The sequence below is a fragment of the Triturus cristatus genome, chromosome 10 (assembly GCF_964204655.1).
Source record: "Triturus cristatus chromosome 10, aTriCri1.1, whole genome shotgun sequence".
Lineage (NCBI taxonomy): Eukaryota > Metazoa > Chordata > Amphibia > Caudata > Salamandridae > Triturus > Triturus cristatus.
The window spans coordinates 186887053-186909836 of NC_140593.1; the positions used below are offsets into that span (position 1 = coordinate 186887053).

Consider the following 22784-nt stretch of genomic DNA (forward strand, 5'->3'; position numbering starts at 1 on the left):
CAAGGGACTTCCTCACATCTTGGGCAAGATCCACCAAACAGGAAAGGGAAGTTGCAGGAGCAAGGCTGTACCATTGGCAGCAGGATCAATTACCGGTGGGGAAGTTAGAGAAGGGGTGTGGCTTCAACCAAGAAAGGCTATAAAAGAGGGAACAGGAGAGCATTCCCAGAGGAGAAACCGAGGCCGGGTCCTGATAGAAGCTCTCAGTCTTCTGGTCGCTGCACATCCTTGAAAGAGAGGAAAAAAGGCTTGGATACCAAGGGTTGAATGAGAGCGAGGGAGGAGACACTGGAGGCTGGATACTGATTGAAGGTCTCTCTTCTGTTTACAGGACTCGGAGTTAAACGGGGACATTATTAGTGGAATGTAAAACTCATGGCCTGAAACTGACAATTATATTATTGATTTACCATTGAATTTTGGATAAGAAGACTATTGGGTAGGACATTCATTTGTTGAATATAAAGTGGAATATCAACCTTTTAAAAAAAAATACTACGTGGAAGGAAAAGAAACCTTATTTCCCATTCATGTCAGTCTTTAAAGTCCTTAATTGAAGTAGAGAGTTGCAGTAAGAATTTTTTAAATTCTAACCCATTCATCTATCACAATCATCCAATCTTTCATCATTGATCATTCTCTACTGGTTAATACTGTTGTGTGAATGAATCTGTAATGTATTGACAGATGAATACATTTTCTTTATTACCAATCTATCCAATACATGCCCGCATAAAATACACACATGGAGAATATAAAACATTCATTATTTTTAGTGTTTAAGAAAGAATGGGTTAATGTGAACAATATTTAATAAGGACAGTTATTGTAAATGCATCCTTTCCTGAAAGTTTGATGTTCAGTTCAAATTCACACACAGAATGCAACTAGGTTAGAGTGCTAAATATATCATTGTCATTGTAGCGGTTCCTTTGGCAATGTTCTGGTCTAGAAGTAAATCGCGAGGCCATTTTAAATTTGAGCATGGAGGGAATAAAGCCACTGCTTCTCTGGCTTGTGCAGTCTTTGTTTGCAATAGCACTGGCAAGTCCCTTACCTCTTTGCAAGGAACAATGCATCCTTCCATTCATTTCTTGAAATCAATGTATCTCTATATATCATCAGTGTTGAAAGTTACACTGAACACTTACCCCACCCAGCTGGATGCGCTTCCCTTTGACGAGGTCTTTATCTACAGTACTAAGGGTCTGATTTATAGCCTGGTGACCACAAATTGCATTTGTCAAGATGGCAGAACATCCACACCAGCCAAGGTGATGGGAGAACGTCTGGAATGTCTAAATGCCTCCCCACTCTCAGGAGAGGATTCTCAGCATCACTTGTTGAATCCTCTTCCAGATGCTCCAGTAGGAGGATAATACTATGGTGACAATCCAAACTATGAAAACTCTGGAAAATAAAATAAACTGCCAGAATTTGCATTAGCAAAACAAGGTCCTTGAAATGTACCACCAAAATGGGGGTTGATCACAATTGTTTGCATTCTAGTTTCCTGTGCATGTGCGTATGATCTTCCTAGCATGTTCAGGACACAAACCTTTAGTTTCTGTCTTCTTGTACAAAGGATGCCGTCCTAGACTTTAGGGGTCATTAGCTACACATCAGCATCAACTACAGATATCTAGATGTGGCAGCTGCTACCGCACTCTTGACATTTGGTACTCAGAACACTTGCACTGCTCTTAAAAACTCTAGTTGCAGGGCAAAGCAGTGTATCATGGAGCAAGTGGCTCAGACTGGTTAGGTCATTAAAGATCAAGGGGTGAATGATGTTACTTTCCCTACCCCTAATATTTTGACTAGGCATTTAATCTGGCACCAGATCAATGGCACTCAGGATGGTAGCGACATTAGAGAAAATCATAATTGGCAGTTATCCTTCCAGCATCATGTAACAGTCATTCAGCTATTTTGTTGAGGAGTTCCAATAAATCTCCTTCTTTAATTCTAATTCAAAGTACTCTCAAAGGTAATTGATGCATAATATAATAATGTTCATCCTCTTAAGGTGTATTGGGTTATCTATTTAGTAACTTAAACTCAAAATGTATTGCATTGTTTTTATAATTTTTCAGAATTCAATGGAAATATGAGTCCTTGAAATAATTTAGGATATAATGATGGTCTTTAGTGTTTTAATGCTGCTGCAAGGCCCACCCTATTGCCCATCTTGCTATCTTCAGGATCTAGGTTGTATGCTTTTGATGCAAAGGGTGGAGGGGTCAACTCATGTGGTAGGCCACCTTTTTACCCAGTCTTCAGTAATGAGCCCAGTCTTATCATTAAGAGTCCTCGCCTAAAGGCTTAGACCAATCATGCTCATCTCCTTTACTCTGGCAAGGCCCCTCTCTCGGGTAGGTGCTAAAACTCCTGTGAATCAAGGCCGGAAATGGTCAAAACTGAAGAAAGACCCTTGGCTAGAAATACTTGCTGACTCTAGACCAACACTTGAAATTGATCCTCAGGTATCCAATCACACGGTAACTAGGTGGATCAACTGGAACGGAAATGGAGACTTAAATATGACTACAATACAAAACTTGCCTATCAAGCAGCCACCCGGCACCATCAGATAAAAAGGGTGCAAGCCGCATACTATGAAGAACTACTAGGTAAGGCGGCCAATGCTCCTAAAGAGCTATTTCGTATTGTAACATAATGTAAAATATATAAATGATCCTAAAAGCAGGAACTCACTGTCTAACCCCTCAGAAAAACGCTGTAATGACCTTGCAGCAGTTTTCCAAAACAAAGTGGCGGACATATACGGTGATCTACAAAAAGCAAGGGGAGATCTTTATACAGGGCCAGAGTGTCTGTCACTGCCAGAAGGGACAGAATGCCTTCATAACTTTCTCTAATCATGAAGGAAGCCTTTATCGATCCATTTGGGAAAGTGAAATCTGGCTCCCCACTAGATCCAGCCCCTCCCCTCATTCTGGCAATGTGTAGCCAAGAAACTTTCCCAAAGATTCAGGAATTAATAAATCTCTCAATCTTGACCGGAATAGTCCCACGAGAATGGAAGCATGCAGTGGTTAAGGCTTTGTTGAAAAAAACAAATCTTTCTCCCACATGTCCAGGGAACTGCAGACCGATATCAATGCTCCTGGTATCTGGGAAAGTCTTCAAGAAACATATCAATCAGCAGGTGTCCAAACATCTCGAAGACAATTGGCTCTTGGATGACTCCCAGAATGGATTCCGTCTAAAGCACAGTACAGAGTCGGGGCTACTTGTGGTAGTTTAGGAGTTAAAATTAATCCTAGACAAAGGAGAAGCGGCGGCCATTATGCTCCTCGACCTGAGTGCAGCATTTGATACAGTCGACCACAAAACATTGGCACTCAGATTGAGGGAAATTGGCATAAGTAGGAGTTCTGCTTTACACGGGCTGTGCGCCTTTTTAACGGACAGAGCATTCCAGATTTGCCAACCCCCCTGCTACTCTGAGATGGTCCCTCTAAAATACGGGGTTCCGCAGGGCTCAGCACTCAGTCCCACTCTTTTTAATATTAATGTGAGTCCGCTGGCCTCTATTGTTAAAGAATTTGGAGTTTCAAATGTGTCCTATGTTGACAACACACAGCGTGTGGTTTCCCTCTCTTCAAGTGAGGGAGCTCAGCCTCAGTTAGGCACTTGCCTGGAGAAGGTGGCACACTAGATGGCAAGATGCTCTTTGAAATTAAATGGGTACAAAATGGAACTAATGGTTCTAGGGAACAATCCTCCCTCAGTAACATCCTTAGGCTGGCCAGATAGTGTAGGGGCTCTGCCGGTTCCGTCCTCCCCAATAAAAAAAACTTGGGGATGTGGCTGGACAGCTCTCTTTCAATAAAAACGCAAGCCAAAGAACTGACCAGTGCATGTTTTGTCACGCTGAGGATTTTGAGGAAAATTGTGGCACTACTGTCAATGTTATGCAGAGGATTGTTAGTCCAGGCCTTGATTTCATCACGCCTGGACTATGAAAAATTCCCCACATTTGGGCTCCCCTGAAACAGTCCAAAAAAAGACTCCAGATGCTGTAAAATGCTGTGGCCAGAATAATTTATATAATACCTAAAAAGTGTTCTGCTAAAAAAGCCTTGTCCTCCGTACAATGGCTTCCCATGAAGCAGAGAATCAAATTCAAGGCGTTGTGTCTTATAAACAGGGTGGTAAATGGCAAAGGCCCTCATATGAGCAGAGCCCTATTGACCTGCTATGTCCTGAACAGGACATTAAGATCCTCTCACATGGGTCTTTTGACAGTCCCATGGATCTATAAGGCCAAATGGGGTGTAAGATTGTTTGCTTACCTCTCCCCCAAACTGTGGCACTCAATGCCAATCAGTCCGAGGATGGAGTTGGACAAAGTCACATAGAGAAAGCGTCTTAAAACTTGGTTATTCCCCAAGCACATTTAGGCATTCTGTAGTCCCATAGGCACTAGCTACGACTCTCACAGTGATGGGAAGCCTTAGGGTAGCTATGCGCTTTATAAGTCAAGATAAGATAAGATCTGATAACAATATTGTTCGAAAATATTTTAAAGTCTTGTAGCGGATGTTTGATTGTTTACTATAAATATATGAAGGATGCAAGTCCCTTAACACCTTACATATTTATTTGCACCGGAAGAGCTCTGAGGTATCTTTAGTAAATGTATTTGTAGCTTTAGATTTTTGTAATTTGCCTTAGACTCATCATAAATGCAGAAATATTGATTATATTTGGGAGTATGCGTACATTGACTTGTCATGGTTTTTAATTCCTGGACGTTCAATTTGAGTGTTGGTTAAAAAACTTGGGGAACATTGAAGTGATTTCTAATTTATATTGATGAAAATCATAGTCTGTGACAGAAAGCGTGTCTTTCAGTGGTCCAAGGAAGATTTATCTTCCACATCTTTTTCATTTGAATTTATTCATTACATCACACGTCCATTACAAAGGTTCTCACAATGTCCATGAATCTCTAATATCAATTCAATGAATTAATGATACTCTTGGATGTTAAAGTAACAAAAATGACATAAATGTATCTAATCACATCAGTTATATGGAGCACATTTGTTAACCATTGCCAACCTGTATTCCTTTTGGGGCATATCCATTCCAGAGGAAGTTATCACTAACAATTGGTTCCACCAAGATATTGGTCGCTCGGTCCCCATCTCGAGTGAAGTCTGTCACAGCAGTGAAATGGAGACTAGCATGGCTGCAGGTGGCGTTACGGCAAGACATTTGTCGGAGAGCCACTTGACAAGAAGAAAGAGCCAGATTTAGGTCCAGTTGCTCTTCGTCTGTTTGAAAGAAAAAGCAGAGTGATCTCATCATTCAAGAGCAATTTATGGCAATAAACACTTCCACATAATCTTATGAAAGGAAATATAAAAAAAAACTGAATGTAACCATCTCCCTAGGTTTCCTGCTAGTGGATAACCTGCTGGGCTATGGTTAAGGTAGAATACATCCCAAAATGATTGGTCTTTTTCCTAGGTTGACAGTCATCCCAACCTCTTGGCACTACAAATAAATGCAGTTTGTTTACCAAACCCCAGTGCCCAATCTCTTAGTCACACCTGTGACCCCTCTTTTTACCACTATAGAATAAATGATGTACTTTTGCATTTCCAAACGGTTGCAAGCTTAATGTGCATGCCTAAAAGTCGGCAGAAATACATTTTAACAATTGCAATCTGGAATTTGAACTTGCGGACTGCACAAGTTAGGTATGTAAAGTATGTTTAAATTGGGGCCATACTGCTGTTGAAAAATACAAACAGGTCCAACTTTCAGCACCTATAGGCAGCAGAACTTGCCAGTGCTGTAGTTTTTATATGCTTGATTAATAAACTTGTAGAATGAACTGGTGATAATAAAATTAACTAGTGCGCTCTACCATTTGAACAGTCTGTAAACATGAAGGGCCTGATTACGACTTTGGCGGTGTGGGAGTGGGCCGCCACGCTAGCACAAAGTTCTGTGAGCACAGTGCCTCTGAAAAAGGCCACTGCAATGGGAGCATCAAAGGCAGTTCCTGCACAGCTTGGACTCTGCAGTCTATGCTGTACAGGAAACTAGGGTGCATGCACACATGGGGGGGGGGGACGACAACGTGCCCCGCTGCATGCACCCCATGGCCCTGAGGCAACAGGGGGACCTGTAGGGCCCCCTTTGTTTCCTCTCTGCCACAGTTTTTGAAAACCATGGCAGAGAGGAAACTCATAATATGCTTGGCAGTGCAGCAGCAGCACCACCATGCATATTGCAGCCTCAATACCACTGCAACACTGCCGGGGATCTCTGATCCTTCTTGGTTGCGGCGTTCCCATGGTGGTCCGACCACCCATCTTGTAATAGGGTGGACCTCCATACTCCTAATCAAGCTCTAAATTATTACATGCAGGATTGGTTTTATCTACCTAGGTAGAAAAAAAGACTGTGGGCCAGATTACAAGTTAATCACATTTGTCCAACCCATGTGGAAACTGTGTTTGCGCAAGGATTGAAATTCCAAGTTGGATGGTATTTACCTCATCGGGTAATTACTGTGTGCATTAAATATCTAACACTTCATTAAATTTTGGCAGGTCAAACCAGCTAATCAGCACACCTGATCAATAATGTGCCCCAAGGTAGTTATCCGGTGCAATAAATAACTGCTCCACTCTCAAAAACTCGGAATGATGGCCTGAGTGACAGACCGGATTCGAACCTGTAACCTTCAGTTTACATAAATAACTCAGCAATGGACATAGCAGTCCATTGGGTTATCTTATCAACACATGGTGAAGGGTTCCCATCAACCAACTTTAGCTCCATAATAGTACCGATGAAAACATGCCCTGAAATACAGCTATATATTGAGCAACACAAGTGAGTGTTTCTTTGGTCTGAAGAAAACAGTTTGTGATGATCAAACCGGATGCTCCTGTAATGTACCTTCGTTGACTGTTTGAAGCTTTAGCAAGACCCCGCAGTGGTGGTCCGCCTGGCTGATGTCCGAGCAAGGAATGGGCACGGTACTTTCAATGTTCAGTCTGTACTCTCGTCCATCTTCGGAAATACTAATCGATTCAGGGATCAACTTAAAAAAATAGTTGAAGGAAAATGCATCATCTGAATGTTGTTTTCTTAGATGACAAGTTGAAGAAACAATAACACAGAACTGCACATGCAAAAGCCACTGATTTAACTGTTGATTTGTGCATTTTGCACACTCTCATGAAAAGGAATGTTCTGAACAATACAAAATAGGATTCAGACTGATGTTGGCAGAGGGACTTTCAGACAGTGGCACCACTTTTTCTCTTCCAAACGTTTGGTTTACAGAAGAAGTGGAAGCTATTAAGCTTCCCTGATTACCAGATATTGATTATTTTATCTCCACTATATGTTTGAAATCTTGCATCAAAAAATGAAACAAAATATAGAGCTTGAATATGGAAACCTGATGGCAACCAGAAGTGGTCTTGGAGGGGACACTGACAGGAACACCCTGAATTTGACAAATTTCAAAAGGAAAGTACTATTCTTGAAGTGAAAAGCTCATGCAATTGGCGAGATGCAAATGCTACCCCTTCACAAAGAAAGCAATACTTTTTTTTTTAATATATAACCTCCAGAGAAGAATGGTTTTATATAATGGTAATAGTAAATCAATCCAGAAATAATTCTATTTTAGCAGAAAAGAAAATTGAGATACAGAAATGACAGGAAGAAAACAAAAGAGACCTAAGATGAAAAGGCCTTGTGTTTTAATGAAACTTTATGTACTTTTTGTAGAAGTTGCACAATACTGGTGTTTGACTAAGGTCTCTATTCTTCCTTTGTAGACCCAGCTGACACAAATCTTGCACAGATGTGGCACACAATTAACAAGATAATTTCACCATCATGTGAGACTTTTTTGGACCCTGATTTCAGAATAATCGTCTTTACCTTGACACCTGCAAAGAATTCATTGCTTTCTATACTCTGACTTTGAAATTCTGGCTGTTCCAGGAAAAAGCTTGAACAACTGCAAAAAATCTGGAAAACAAAAAGCAAATAATCAGCAATTAAAAATGGTTAGGTTCTCGTGGCTTCAATTGCAGTCAATATTTTTAACAAAAAAAAAGTGTAATTTAAGTTTTTTCTAAACGGCTAGTTGTGTTTCAATTAAAACAACATCAGTGTGTGCATTTGCGTGTCATTCACAATAACATTTTGAAATGAGTTGGCAACCTTGGGTAAGGTATCTGTAAATTATTCTGGAAAGCACGCATACAACAAACATAATGGAGGCAAGAAAAATTGATTCAAGAATTAAAAAGTAAAAGGATCAAAATTTTTTTTAAACCTTGTTGCAATGTACAATCTATGAATGAGTGTAGAAATTCTTTAATGAACAGATAGGGCACCCGAGAAGAGCTCTGGCTACCAGGACTCATTCATTTACAAATTAAGCACTAACCCAGCATGAACACTTGACTCAACATTTTATAATCTTACCCTGCCTAAGCCTTGTGCATGGTGCTTCATGTGCGGTGGCCTTCCCACTCCCCCACACGCAGGGAACGGGAGCGAGACCACTGCCATTGGGAACCCAGAGATCAATCAATCAATCAATCAGGGCTTTGTAAAGCACACTTTTCACCGGTTAGGTTCTTCTTAAGGCTGTAAGGGGGGGATGGGAGGTGCAGCTCTGTTGGGGTCATCTGAAGAGCCAGGTCTTTCCTGAACTGCAGCAGTGTAGGTCTTTGTTGGAAGAGGAGGGGTAGGTCGTTCCAGGTCTTGGCTGAAAGGTAGGGGAAGGACTTTCCACCAGCTCTGGTCCTGTAGAAGCGTGGGACGGTGGCCAGGGAGAGGTCAGCTGAGCAGAGGTTTCTCTTGGGGTGTGGAAGGAGAGACTTCGGTTGTTGAGGTATTCTGGTCTAATGTTGTGGAGGGCCTTGTGAGCTTCTTGGGCCCCTATTCTCTTTGTTGGGGGGTGACTGTGATCCCCTGTCTCCATTGGGGAGACACATTGGGGTAACAAAAGACCTTGCAGTCCCCGAGATGCGGAAGGCCCCCGAGCTCAGTGGGCTCCCTCCGGCATTGGCAGGTCCCTGGCCAGAGAGCTTTGGACTGTCTCCAGATCGTGGGGGGCCCACTGCATGCACTTTGCAGGGGGGCATCAAGTTTCATTACACCACTGGGGAGACGGGTGCTTGCAAGGCCAACCAAAGGTATGGGAAGGGTCCCTTCCGCCCCCTTTGATTTGCAGTGTTCGCGCTAGGTTCAGGATATATAATACCAACACACACTTTAACTACTTCCTTGGAAAAGGGCAGTCTAAGGTGGCAGAAACGCTCCGTCATTTATTTTTTTAGATGGAAAAGTTCCTAACAGCACTTAAACTTAATTTGTCCGCAAACACGTTTAACATGATTTGTATTTCTAACCAAAGCGCCAAGAATAACAAATTTATGGTATACATCGTGATCTCCAAGTGTGTGTGTAAAGGGGACCCCAGACTCCTATTTTAACCAATCTAGTCTGCTTTCTGGGTCAACTGAGTTTAACGGGTTATTACAACATGAAAGTCAGCTGAAGTATTACGACCAGCAATAATCTGGCGCTGAGCTCACAGACCGCCCATGTGTAGCACGGGCATCATGAACACTTAAGAGCTTCGCAGCATGAACAGGGTATCTTTTTTACTTGCATATTAGGCTACGTTGAAAAGAAAATTACTTCCCCTGTTATCATTCAGTGCAGCCATGTGTTTAAATAATTGATAAGGTTATAATTAAGCTTATTAATGTGCTCGTAATTTTTGTATTACATGTTTGCACAAGGCTTTTCAAAGAAAAAAAAGATCTACTATTTATTGTCATTTATAACCCAGACCCTTTCGTTTTCCCACTGCCAATGTTATAAATTAGAAAACGATACACCTCTGTTTAATCTCATATAGTTTCTGATGCAACCTGAGCTAAACAGTGGGGATTTAAGCCCCTGTGCACTGCATAATATGTATACTGCTAGTCAGGCCAGGGGTACGAATGCCACCATTATCTCACGACCACAATATCATCTCAACTGCACCTGAAGGCCCTTACACTGCTGTAGATACATACCTGCCACATACATCACACTTGTAGCCAATACTGGCCAGGTCTGGTGGCTCAGTGGACTAATGCATCCACTGCAGGGGCCTGTGACCGACCTCATGATCACAGATTCGATCCCCGGCGGGTCCACTCAGCCTTTCATCCTTTCTGAGGTCGATAAAATGAGTACCATTGAGTTGAGTAACAATAAACATCTGTTATACAGCACCAAGAGTCCCCTTTGGGGGTGAACGTGCACTTTACAAATATTTATGTTATGTCACTGCTGCACTAGTTAGTAAAGATGCATACCCACCCCAGTACATATACTGCAAAGGGATAATGTAACTTTCTGTGCAGCTATACTGAAATTGTTTACTCTCGGTGTAACTCGTCCTCGGCCCCAACCCCTCAGCATGGGACAACACCTGATGGCCCACCGCCCTAGCCAACCCCCCACCCCCACGAACCACGCCCGGAACCTTGGCATCATACTCAACTCCTCCCTCACCATGACCCAACAGATCAACACTACCTACTCCACGAGCTTCAACACCCTCCGCATCCTTCACAAGACCTTCAAGTGGATCCCCCCCCGAATCCAGAAATACCATCACTCATGCACTCATAACAAGCAGACTGGACTACAGAAACGCCCTCTTTGCCGGAATCAACAAATCCCTGCTCTGGAAACTCCAGACCATCCAGAACACCACTGCCAGGCTCGTCCTTGGCATCCCACGACATGAACACATCACCCAGCACCTACGAGACCTCCACTGGCTTCCCGTCAAGAGGAGAGTGACCTTCAAGCTACTCACTCATGCCTACAAGTCCCTCCAAAATACCGACCCCAATACCTCAATGAAAGTCTCCTTCCTCGCACCCAAGAGAAAACTCTGCTCCGCCGACCTCACACTTGCCGACACCACGCACATCCGCAGAGCCAGAATGGGTGGAAGAACCTACTCTTACATCGCGGCAAAAACCTGGAACGAACTCCCACTGAACATCAGACGTTCCCCCACTCTGCACACCGTCAGGAAGAGCCTCAAGACCTGGCTCTTTGGCTGATTCAGAGCTGCACACACTCCCCCCAGCGCCTTGAGAGCTGCACGCATGAGTAGTGCGCTTCACAAATCCCTGATTGATTGATAGCAGTTATTTCAAACATACAGCACAACAATGGCACAACCAAGCTCTATACACACCTCACCGGGATTAACCACATACAATGCAGCAATATAACGAGTATGTTTTATTACTATTCAGCGAGACTTTAAATCTGGTATAGTGTAGCAAAATTCAGTTTATGTATTAGTTTGCTGCGTGAGTTCAATCCCTGTGGGATATGTGCACGATAAGACATAAGATAAGGCATAATTTGATTTCTTAGGGTAAAGCATGTTTTAAATCTTTGCTCTCAGAATCTCTAATGTAAGGATCTGTAGTAATGAAGCTGCTTGGAGGTGTATAGAGGTGGACTGTCAGAATTAGGGATGAGAAGAATTGGCAGAGTTTAATTCTGCAGAATTACATATGTGGAATTCCGCCACGGTGCAGAGTGGGCACTGCAATGTGCAGTGCATACCTCTTGGTGTCCTTACATAACGAATAGTTTCTTACCTGTCGGTGTAGTTTTGCAGCTTGAAGATCTTTCTGGATTCACTATGCTGTGCATTATTCCGCGATCTTGTGGTTGGGTCCGGATTCGTAGTCTTTTCTTTGTTTTTTGTTTTTTTGTTTTTTTGTAGCCCAGGTGGGCGGCGACGACCCACCATTTGGTGCACCTCCCGTGACGTCGTCATGCTTCCTGCGGAAGTCCCACCTTTGGGGCGCCATCTTCGGGTTCTTTTTTCCTTTTCCTTTCCCTTTTTTTTTTTTTTTTTAAACCCTAGGCGATTGATTAATCTTTCTTGTCCATTTTCCTGTACGTTTTCATTCATTTTGATCTTTCCCATTTTACCCCCTCTTCCTCCAGCCTCATCTTCCTGGCGGAGGTGGGTGGGTTCGCTAGTGAATCCAGAAAGATCTTCAAGCTGCAAAACTACACCGACAGGTAAGAAACTATTCGTTTTGCAGCGTGAATCTTTCTGGATTCACTATGCTGTGCATAGACTTTGTAGCGGTTTTCCTAATTTTGTGGCGGCTGGGTGGTAGATGAGCGTTGGTCGTTAAAAATGTGTTGAAGCACCTTCTGTCCAACCTGTGCTTCCTTGTTCATCTGAATGTCCACGCAGTAGTGTTTCGTGAACGTGTGCACAGATGCCCAAGTTGCCGCGAGACAAATGTCCTGGATGGGCGTGTTCACCAGGAAGGCAACGGTGGCCCCCTTCTTCCTTGTGGAGTGAGCCTGAGGCCCTTCCGCTAGCTCCTGTCCAGCCTGTTTGTGGCAGAATTGAATAGTGAGGGCAATCCATCTAGCGATGGTGCCCTTAGTCACTGGCCTACCCATGAAGCTAGAGGCGAAGGACACAAACAGCTGCTTCGACTTCCTGAGATCCTTGGTTCTCTCAATGTAGTGCATCACCGCTCTTCTTGCGTCGAGGGTGTGCAGGGCCTCTTCTGCGTTTGAAGTCGGGTTTTGGAAGAAACTTGGTATCTGAATACTCTGATTCATGTGGAACGCCGACACCACTTTGGGCATGAAGTGTGGGTCCGTCCTCAGGACTACCCTGTCCTTGTGAATCTGAATGTAGGGTTCCTGTAGCGTTAGTGCTTGAAGCTCGCTCACTCTGCGTAGTGAGGTGATGGCCACTAGAAAGGCCGTTTTCATCGTCAACATTTGTAGTGTGGCCTTGTGAATGGGTTCAAACGGTGCCTTCATGAGCTCCGTCAGAACTACGTTTAGATTCCATGCCGGCGGCGGCAACCTTTTCGGAGGGGCCATTCTCTTTGCTCCTTCCATGAATCACTTCACCACCTGCGAAGTGAAGAAACGTCCACCCTTTTCACCTCTGGTGTATGCAACGATCGCCGCTAGGTGTACCCTTAGGGAGCTCGAGCAGAGGTTACTCTTTAGAAGGTGTGTGAGGTACCTCAGTACTGTTGAGTCTCTTGTCATTCTGTTTTGCAGGCCCTTCTTCCTGCACCACACATTGAACCTCTTCCATTTTGCGCTGTAGCATTTTCGTGTAGTTGGTTTCCTTGCCTCCCGTAGCACTCGCATAGTGCTTGGCGGCAATCTTAGGTGTGCGAACTCTAGGTCTTCAGGAGCCATGCCGCCAGGTTGAGGGTCTCTGGCTCCGGATGCAGGACCTCTCCGTTTTGCATTGAGAGCAGGTCCTTTCTCCTCTCGAACCTGTATGGATTGCCTTGTGCCATTTCTTGAATTTGTGAGAACCATGTCTGCCTTGCCCACTGCGGAGCCACTAGGATCAGAGTCATGTTGCTGGTTCTGCACTTGTCGAGCACTCTGTGCAACAGAGGTATCGGTGGAAAGGCATAGGCAAATGTCCTCGACCAGCTTATCCATAGGGCATTTCCCTGGGATTTCTGATCTGGTTGCCTGGACGCGAAGCTTTGGCATTTTGCATTTTGGCGTGTTGCAAATAGGTCTATTGTGGGAGTTCCCCATCTCCGGAAAAGCTTCTCCGTTTCCTGGCCATTGAGCTCCCACTCGTGCGATGCCGAGGTCTGCCTGCTTAGCCAGTCTGCCTCCACATTGTCCTTCCCTGGTAGGTGAATTGCCAGTAGATCTATCCTGAGAGGTATGGCCCATCTCCAAATCTCCTGAGCCAGAGAGGAGAGAGGTAACGACTGTGTCCCCCCCTGTTTGTTGATGTAGAACATTGCCGTGGTGTTGTCCGTTTGAACCAACACCCTCTGGTTGTACAGGTGCCTCTGGAATGCCTTCAGGGCTAGCAGGATTGTTTTCAACTCGAGGTAATTGATCTGGCGAACCGCATCTGCTGGAGCCCACAGACCCCTCACTCTGAGGTTGTCCATGTGCGCTCCCCACCCCTTTTGCGATGCGTCCGTGGTAATGGTCATTGTTGGGTTTGGTGGTGTCAGGCTTCTCCCTGCTGTCATTTTGTCTCTGTTCCACCAAGTTATCTCCTCCTGCACTGCGTGCGTAACAACCACTAGATCCTCCCAACTTCCGTTTGCTTGTGACCATTGCTGTTGTAGCCATTCCTGGAATGGTCTCATGTGCAGGCGTACATTCGGCACCAGCTGGATACACGACGCCATCATCCCCATCATCTTGCTCACTGACCTCACTGTCAGAGCTCGCCCCTTCTGGTAGAGCCGCGTCTCCTTCAGCAGGGCATCTGTCCTCCTGTCGTTGGGCACCACTGTACTGTTCAGGGAGTTGATTTTTGCCACAAGGAAAATCTTCACCTGCTCCGGTTCCAGCGATGACTTCCCCCAGTGAATCGAGAACCCCAGATTCGTGAGAGTGTCTGTTATGTGTTTTGCGTGCCTCTCACACTTCTCGCGTGAGTTTGCCTTGACCAGCCAGTCGTCTAAGTAGGGGTAGACGTGTATTCCCTTCCTTCATAGGTGGGCCGCGACCGCCGACAGGCATTTTGTAAAAACCCTTGGCGCCGATTTTTTTTTTTTTTTTGTTAAGTTTTTATTAAAGTTAGCATAGCTTTACAACTGTTAACCAACAACACATGCCAGCAATTTTATATCTGCAGTACATTTGTAATACATGCCAACGCAGTCGCGTATATACAATAACATCTTAGGGTGTTTCTGTCAATTCGTACAACCCACCTTTAAGGAACCCAACATCTCAGGGTCAGAGCAGACCTGCCACTACATCCATCCCGCAGCTCGTGTCACCCATCTAATGCAGCACTCTCCTCAGCTATTTCGTGACGTTCCCGAGCCCACCCTATAAATGGTTCCCAGATATCCCGCGGGCGTGAGGCCGATGGCATCAAATCCCAGAAGGCACTCAGCTGCACCTGGCCATAGGTCACATCCGCCAGCCATCCCTTCACCGTGGGCACACGGCTCCTACCCCAGTGTATTGCCACCTGCCGCTTCGCAAACAGAAGAAGCATGGCATGCAGTTTACGTGCTTTATGTGGTGTGCCCTTAACATAGCCTAAAATTCCCAACTCAGGGGATGGGGCATCAGCGCGGCCCAATATCTGATTTACCAGAGTGAATACCTGAGACCAGTATTCCGCAAGCTTTGGGCAGGACCATGCCATATGCAAAAAGGATGCAGGCTCACCCCCGCACCTCCAACAACCAGCATCCCCTTTCAAGCCCATTCTATGTAAGGCGATCGGTGTTCTATAGTATCGATGTAGATACTTGAAGTGTATAAACCTCAGTTTGTAATTCGGGGAGAGCTCAGCGAGCTGCCCACAGCAGAATGTCCACTGTTCCTCCGATAGGGGAGAGTCAAGCTCCACATTCCAGTGCTGTAGGGACCGAGGTGGGACCTCCTGCTCCACATTCTGCATGGACTTATACAGCCTGGTGACTAATCTCTGAGGAGATGCGGAGCCCATCACCCCCTCCAACACCTGAAACACCGGGGGGGGCGCCGGGAAGTCCACGCTCAACGCCCTGCAGGTCTCCCGCAGTTTATGATATAAGAATAGTTCCGAAAAATGCACCGCCTGCCCCTCCCCTGCCACCGGCGGCTTCATGAAGGTATCCTCTGGAAAGAGGTCCGCAAACGTGTGTAGGTGCATCTTCCGTAGCAGAGTTGGGCTAACTCCGTCTTCAATACAAGGTAGTAGTGGGTTTCGCTCTAGGGCCAGGGACGGGGCATACAGGAGCGGCACTCCCGCTCTTCACCTAAGTTCCACCCAGACCCAATGCAGCATCTCCGCGGTGTCCACATCCCCCCCGGGACGGCGCGCCTTCGCACAAACGGCCACCCCGAGCGGTACCGGCGCCACGGTGTCCTGTTCTACTGCCACATGCGGCTGGAAAGGCGTCGGGTGCACCCAATAGTGCAAATATTGGGCCTGTGCGCACAGGGCATACAAGCGCATGTCTGGCGCCCCTAACCCACCCTGGTTCAATGGCAAGGTCAGCACGTCCCAGGATGCTCGCGCCTGGCCCCCAGCCCACACCAGCTCCAGTATGTGCGAACGCAGAGTTGAGAAAAAATGTGACGTCAAAGGGAGCGGTATATTCGCGAACAGATATAAGAATTTCGGCAGAACCACCATCCTGACCAGGGCTATCCTGCCCGGCAGGGATAAAGGGAGCCTCACCCATATCTTTACCCTTTCCTCCAGCCACGCGACAGCTCTTCCAAAATTTAGCGTCCAAATGTCCTGAGACACTCGACTCACCCAAATGCCGAGATATTTCACAGCGCCCGTTTCCCACCGTAAGGGGTACTCTGATTGCACCCTCGGAGTAGTCTCCGTCAATGGAAAGACCACTGATTTTGACCAATTGACCGCTATACCGGCCAGCCCTTCAAAGCGGATGAATTCGCGCAGGACGATGTCCAAGTTCTCTTCTGGCTTCGTGAGATAAAGCGTTACATCGTCGGCATACAGGGATATCAGCAGACTCCGTGAGCTAAGGCCTATTCCGCGCGCCGTGTGGTGCTGCCGGATGCGGGCCGCCAGCGGCTCCATTGCAATAGCAAAAAGCAACGGGGACAGCGGGCACCCCTGCCTCGTGCCCCGCGAAATCGGGAAGGGATCCGAAATCATTCCGTTCACTCTAACTCTGGCGCAGGGCATGGTATACAGCAGTCGTATTTTGTTGATTAGAAGCTGGCTAAACCCTATACGATTCAGTATTGCGAAGAGATATGGCCATTCCAGAGTGTGAAATGCTTTGGTGGCATCCAAGAAAACCACCGCAGCTCGCACGTCCGGGTGTAGGTAGTGTAGAATAGGGAAAATCGTACGGAGATTATGGGACGTGGACCGCCCTGTGATGAACCCAGACTGGTCCGGCAAGGCTATCAGGGGCAGCATAGGTTGTATTCTATTAGCAAGCAGTTTGGCCAATATTTTCACATCCACATTTATGAGGGAGAGGGACCTGTAGGAGCCCATCTCGTCCCTTGGTTTATCCGGTTTTAAAAGGGTAATGATCGACGCTTCCCGCATTGATTTGGGCAGTATTCCCACCTGCAGGGCCTCCTCGTATACAGCCAACAACCTGGGAGCCAGTTCCTCCACGTACGTCTTGTAAAAGGCCGTGGTCAGGCCGTCTGGGCCAGGGGCCTTGTCTAAGGGCAGACTTTTAATCACCTGGGCCACATCGTCGGCCGTAATCGGAAGGTCCATGTATTCCCGATGTTTGTTGTTGAACCAGACCAGCGCAATGGACTCCAGAAAGGAGTCCAGCCCTTCAGGGCATTCCCCCTGGGCGGCCGTGTACAACCCGGAGTAGAAGCCCGAGAAGGCATTAAGGATGTCCGCTTGTCCCCTGATCGGGTCCCCAGTGTGTGAGCGCACCTCATGGACGAATGTCGCAGATCTGGACGGTCTCAGCAGACCCGCCAGCGTACGCCCCGGCCTATCCCCTTCGCCGTACCTCCTGACCTCCGCATGTTTGCCCAGAAACTTAACCTCCCGCTGCGCCTCCGCATCATACTCTAAAATCTTGGTTTTCAGCATACCCAGGACTTCAGTAGTGTTTGAGGCATAAAAGCGCTGTTCCAGACCTCTTATGTCTGCCTCCAGTGGCGCGCGTGTACCCGTTATGGCTTTTAGTACCCCGGCCTGTCTCGCAAAACACTGTCCTCTAATAACCACTTTGAATGCCTCCCACAGGGACGCCACCGAATCCACCGAGCCAGTATTTAGCGCAAAGTAGTCTATAATGTCCTCCCGTATCTCCTCCTTAAATGCCTCATCAAGCAGAGCATGCCGCGGCAGTCGCCATGCGAAGCCACGCGGAAGCCGATCCAGCAACGACAGCCGCAACAGGCACGGTGCATGGTCAGAAAGCGAGCGCGGCAGGTGCTCGGCCTCCACCGCCCATAGAGCCGCATCCCTTGAGAGCAGCCAGTAGTCCAACCGAGACCAGGCACAGCGATGGTCAGTTATACAGGTACCCTCTCGCAACCCGACATGCCTATCCCTCCACACATCAACCAAGCCCTCCTCCTCAATAATCGCCCCCAGAGCAGCACCCGCCGCAAGGTGGAGGCTACGGGCGGTACCCTGTCTGTCAAGAGCATCATCCAGCACCGCATTAAAATCCCCGCCCCAGAGAACGGTATTGCATCCAGCCGCCCGCACCCTCGCCCAAACCTCTTGGAAGAAACCAGGGGAGTCAACATTCGGTCCGTAAATAGCCACAATTGTGACCGGTGTCCCACATAAGAGTCCCCGGGCTAATACATATCTTCCATCGGGATCGCACAGTGACATTTCCTCCCGCCAGTCCAACCAACGCCTAACCAAAACTGCCACGCCCCGGGCATAAGTTGAATAGGTAGCTGAATACACATGACCCCAGCGGGCGTGCCGAAGCCGGGGAGATGAAGAGGCGCTCAAGTGCGTCTCCTGGAGCAAGCAAATATCTATATTGTGACGTACTAAGTATGCATGCACTAGTCTGGCCTTCCGACAGTCATTCAGACCCCGCACATTCCATGTTACACAGTTTATAGCTTCAGGTAACCTTTGGGCCATGTCTATTGTAAAACGGTACACCCCTCATCATCCACATATCCCATGCACTGTAGCAACCACATAGCAGATTATCTATACGCTGGAACCAATTGTCAAACCAAAAACACCCCCCCGTCCACCCCCCACCCACTCCAACCCCCCAATCAGGTTGTGTAGTACCCATCTCGGAACCAGGAACAGTCAACAGATTTGGGAACCTTCCCTTTGGGACGTGTCTGCGCCAGCAACTAACCCCGGTTAGAACAGGGTGGCCAGAAGTTCTGCAGGTAGCTTGGACCGCCCTAGGACATATACACAGGAGAAGGGCACGCAGTAGCGCAACTAGTACTTATCCGAATAGAAACCTGTGTCCACAATCGTCCTGCACAGGCGGCGCCAAGGGGCAGATGCAGTCAGTACAATTCCCATTCATAAGATACCCATATCAGTTATCGTCACTCAGGTGTCCAGCCGCCGCCTCCGCTTCTCCAGTCTGGCGTTTGGCCTTCTTCCCGCCCACATGCTTGGCAAACTTCATCGCCGCCTTAGCATCCGTGAAGAAGTGAGTGGTGCCCTCGAATGCCACCTTAAGTTTCGCTGGGTACAGCAAGGAATATGGTATCTGTGCCTGAAGGAGAAGTCTCTTCGCCGGTGCAAATTCTCTCCGCGCCGCCTGCACCGCCGGAGTAAAGTCTGGATAGAAGGATATTGAGTTTCCTTGGTGCGTGATCTGTCCTTTCTCCCTCGAGAGCCTCAGGATGGTGTCCCTGTCCTGGTAGTTAAGAAGCTTAGCAATAATGGGTCGCGGAGGCGCCCCAACCGGCGGTTTCTGGCCCAGCGACCTGTGCTCCCTCTCCACCACAAAGACCGAGGACAGGTGCGGGTCAAACAGCTCGTGCAGCAGCCCCGTGATGTACGTCTCCATTTTGGAAATAGCGGTCGTCTCCGGTATTCCCGTGACTCGGAGGTTGCTCCGCCTCGACCGAGCCTCTAAGTCATCGTTCTTCGCTCTGATGATGCCCAGCAGCTTGTCCATGTGTAGGAGCTGTTCCTTAGTCTCGACCTGGAAAGTGAAAGTCCGCCGCTCGTCCGTCCAGCGAGTCCAGTCGTGTTTCGTGTGTGGAAACCTGCGCCTTTACCGATTCAAGCTGCGCCTTTACCGATTCAAGCTGCGTCGTGAGGGTATCTAACTTGGTGTCTATGTTGCGGAGGCTGGATCGCATCTCAAGCATGAGAGTCCTCAGGTCCTCCCCTTGATCCTCCACATCTGGCTCATGCCTGCTCTCCGCCTGCGCCCCAGCACCGGCGTCTATCTGTCGCGTTGCCCGCTTACTTTCGAAGGTGATCTTCGATTGCTTGGCATCATGTTTCCCCATGGCTACCACCGCAGGATCCTCGCTCCAACCGCCAGGCCTCCCGCTCCCCGCTGACCAAGCGTGAGTTCGTGCCGGGCAGATCAGAGTCCAGAGGGGATAGATTGGACCTCCTAATGTGTCTCTAGGACAGACCAGCAGCTCCACAGCTGCCTCCGGATGTCCCCAGCCAGTACAGCGCAGCTATCTTCCTCTGCCAGCGGGGCAACTCCAGCACCTATCACCTCAATCAGGCAGCGGCCGCCACCAGCCTCCGCAGTAGTATCCCCGGCTTCGCACCAATATCCCCGACCTCCCGGCACCTTTCGAGTCCGCGGGCTGCTCCTCACTCTCCTCGAGTGCCACGGGCGCGGCTCCGCAGCCTCTCGTCCCGGCAATAAGGGCCCACAATGCCGCAGCGCTCTAGCGATCCTCGCAGCGCCTCTCCTGACGTTCGGTTACCCCAGTTGGCACTCTCCGCTCACTACTGCCATTCACCTCGTCATCCAGACCGTGGAGGGGGTCTCACCTCCCGACTCGGCAGCGTCTCCACGAGGCTCCCGGGTTCGCCAGGTCCAGAGCACACCCGGGCAGTCTTCCCCCGGGGCCACGACCCAGCCCGGGGCCCGATTCACTCACCCCGCCGGGCAGGCAGTCGCCGCCTCAGGTCTGCACTTCTCCGCCACCTCGGACCTTCCAGGCATCAGCGGCATCAGCAATCTGTTCTGTGCTGCTTCTTGTCCTGCGGCCAGGCCCCCAGCGAGTCCCCAGCCAGAGAGCCCGCCCTCGGCGATCGGGTCTTCAGCCTCGTGGGCGCCCCGGCCTCGATTTTGTCCAATGCCGCCTTCAGGCTCCGATCGCGGCAGCTCCGCCCTCCGCTACAACGGGTCCCAGGCCGTATCCCGTCCGCCAGAGCCTCTCGAGCCACAGAACTTCATCTGCGCCTCCCACGCCACCTGCGCTATCGCCACTTCGGGTCCCGGCGGTCTCAGCCCACCCAAAAGTGCAGGATTATGTGTAGGATTTTCTTCCGGCCGGCGGAGCTCGCTTAGGTAGCGGCCATTCCGCTGCTCGGCAAGCCACGCCCCGCTTGGCGCCGATTTTAACTTGAAGGCCAGGGTTGTGAACTGGTAGTGTTCCTGATCGATGTTGAACCTTAGAAGGCCCTTGTGTCTTCTGTTTATTGGGATGTGCAGGTAGGCATCCTTGAGGTCCACGGTGACCATGAAGTCCCCGTCTCTTATTTGGGGCAGTACCTCCTGCAGCGAAGTCATTTTGAACCTTTGCGTTCTGATGAACTTGTTTAGGTACCGCAGGTCCAGGATGGGTCTGAGGTTTCCGTCTACTTTCGGGACCACGAAGTAGTTTGAGTAGACGCCCTTGTTGCGTTCTCTGAACGGCACTGCCTCTATGGCTCTCTTTTCTAGAAGTTTCCGTGTTTCTTCTCTGAGTAGGTCCAGATCTTGAGCCGATCTCTGCCTTCCCTTTGGCTCTCTGTTTGGCGTTTTTTTCTCCAAATCTACGCAGTACCCGTACTGCATGATGTTCAGTATCCACTTGTCTGTGGTTATACGCCGCCACTCCTGAAGGTAGAACCTCAGTCTTCCGCCTACTGGTGTTGTATGCTCGTAGGCTTTTGATCCTTCTCTCCCCCCCGATGTTACTGTTTCGCGCCTCACCCTTGGGGGCATGTCGAGGGTAGGCGTCCTTTTGCGTGCTGAGTCACTTTGATGAGGGCTGGTCACCCCCTCTCCTCCTCTGGCCACGTCCGTTCCCTCTCCCGCGAAAGGACTGGCCCTGAGGTTGGTACTGCCAGTTTTGCTTCTGTTGACCTTGCCCGAGACTTTCACCCTGCTGACCCTGCTGGAACGTCTGGTGCGACGCCCCCTGCTGGCTTCCTCCCCTACCGTAGGGTCTCCGAGGGATTGCCTCACCTCATTCCCCTCAGCTGTAGGGCCCCCATGGACCTCGCCGTTTCGTTTTCTTTTTTCAGCTGGGTGAGCTTCTCATCCACTGTTGCTCCGAACAGTGTCTCTCCGTTGAAGGGGGTGCCAAGGATGTTGTTCTGCACCTCCGGTTTGAATCCCGAGATTCTTAGCCATGCATGCCTTCTCTCGGTGACCCCTATGGCCATGAGTCTTGCTGAAGTCTCTGCCCCGTCCAACGCCGTCTTTATACAGGAGTTGGCGATGTTTTTGCCCTCGTCTACCAGGTGTGAGGCTCTCTGGCGGTATTCTTCGGGGAGGTGCTTTACTTGCTCCCCATCTCGTCCCAGTGCTGGTACTGGTGTCTATTGAGGAGTGCATTGGAATTCGCCATGCGCCAGTGCATTGCGGCGTTCCTCTCGACTTTTCTTCCTGTGAGGTCTATTCTCCTGCTCTCTTTATCAGGTGGTGGGCCCGAAGTTGCTGGTACGTTGGCCCTTCTCCTGGCCGTGGAAGCTATGATTGAGTCGGCGGTCACGCTACCTTTGATGGAAGGGGGGTCCAGGGAAGAGTGCTTATACTTCTTCTCTGTCCTGGGCGTGATCGACCGGCAGGTCGCTGGTTCCTTGAAGGCTTCTCTCCCCTGATTCATCACACTTTGTAGCATGGGGAGAAACTGGCTCCTCGTCTGGATGGGGAGCAGGGTCTCGAGGAGAAAATCGGCTTTCGGCTTCTCCTCGTCGAGTTTGACGCCGAAGGCTGTCGCTGCGCTCCTGACCACCATATTGTACACCCCGATGTCGTCGGGTGGCGAAGGCCTCGAAGGGTACGTGTCCACGGGCTCCTCCGGGTTTT

The 22784-nt window shown here is 48.6% G+C and overlaps 1 protein-coding gene across 4 annotated transcripts in view; it reads right to left on the bottom strand.

The window, feature by feature from the left end:
- VWDE (von Willebrand factor D and EGF domains) overlaps nt 1-22784 on the bottom strand; it is a 384361-nt gene that overhangs the window by 188734 nt on the left and 172843 nt on the right. For all 4 annotated transcript variants that reach the window (XM_085630788.1, XM_085630785.1, XM_085630787.1 and 1 more), the window contains exons 6-8: nt 7951-8040; nt 6952-7096; nt 5095-5309 (exon numbers count right to left, since the gene is read on the bottom strand). In XM_085630788.1, the coding sequence (XP_085486914.1) occupies nt 5095-5309; nt 6952-7096; nt 7951-8040 (450 nt within the window). The remainder of the gene's footprint in view (nt 1-5094; nt 5310-6951; nt 7097-7950; nt 8041-22784) is intronic.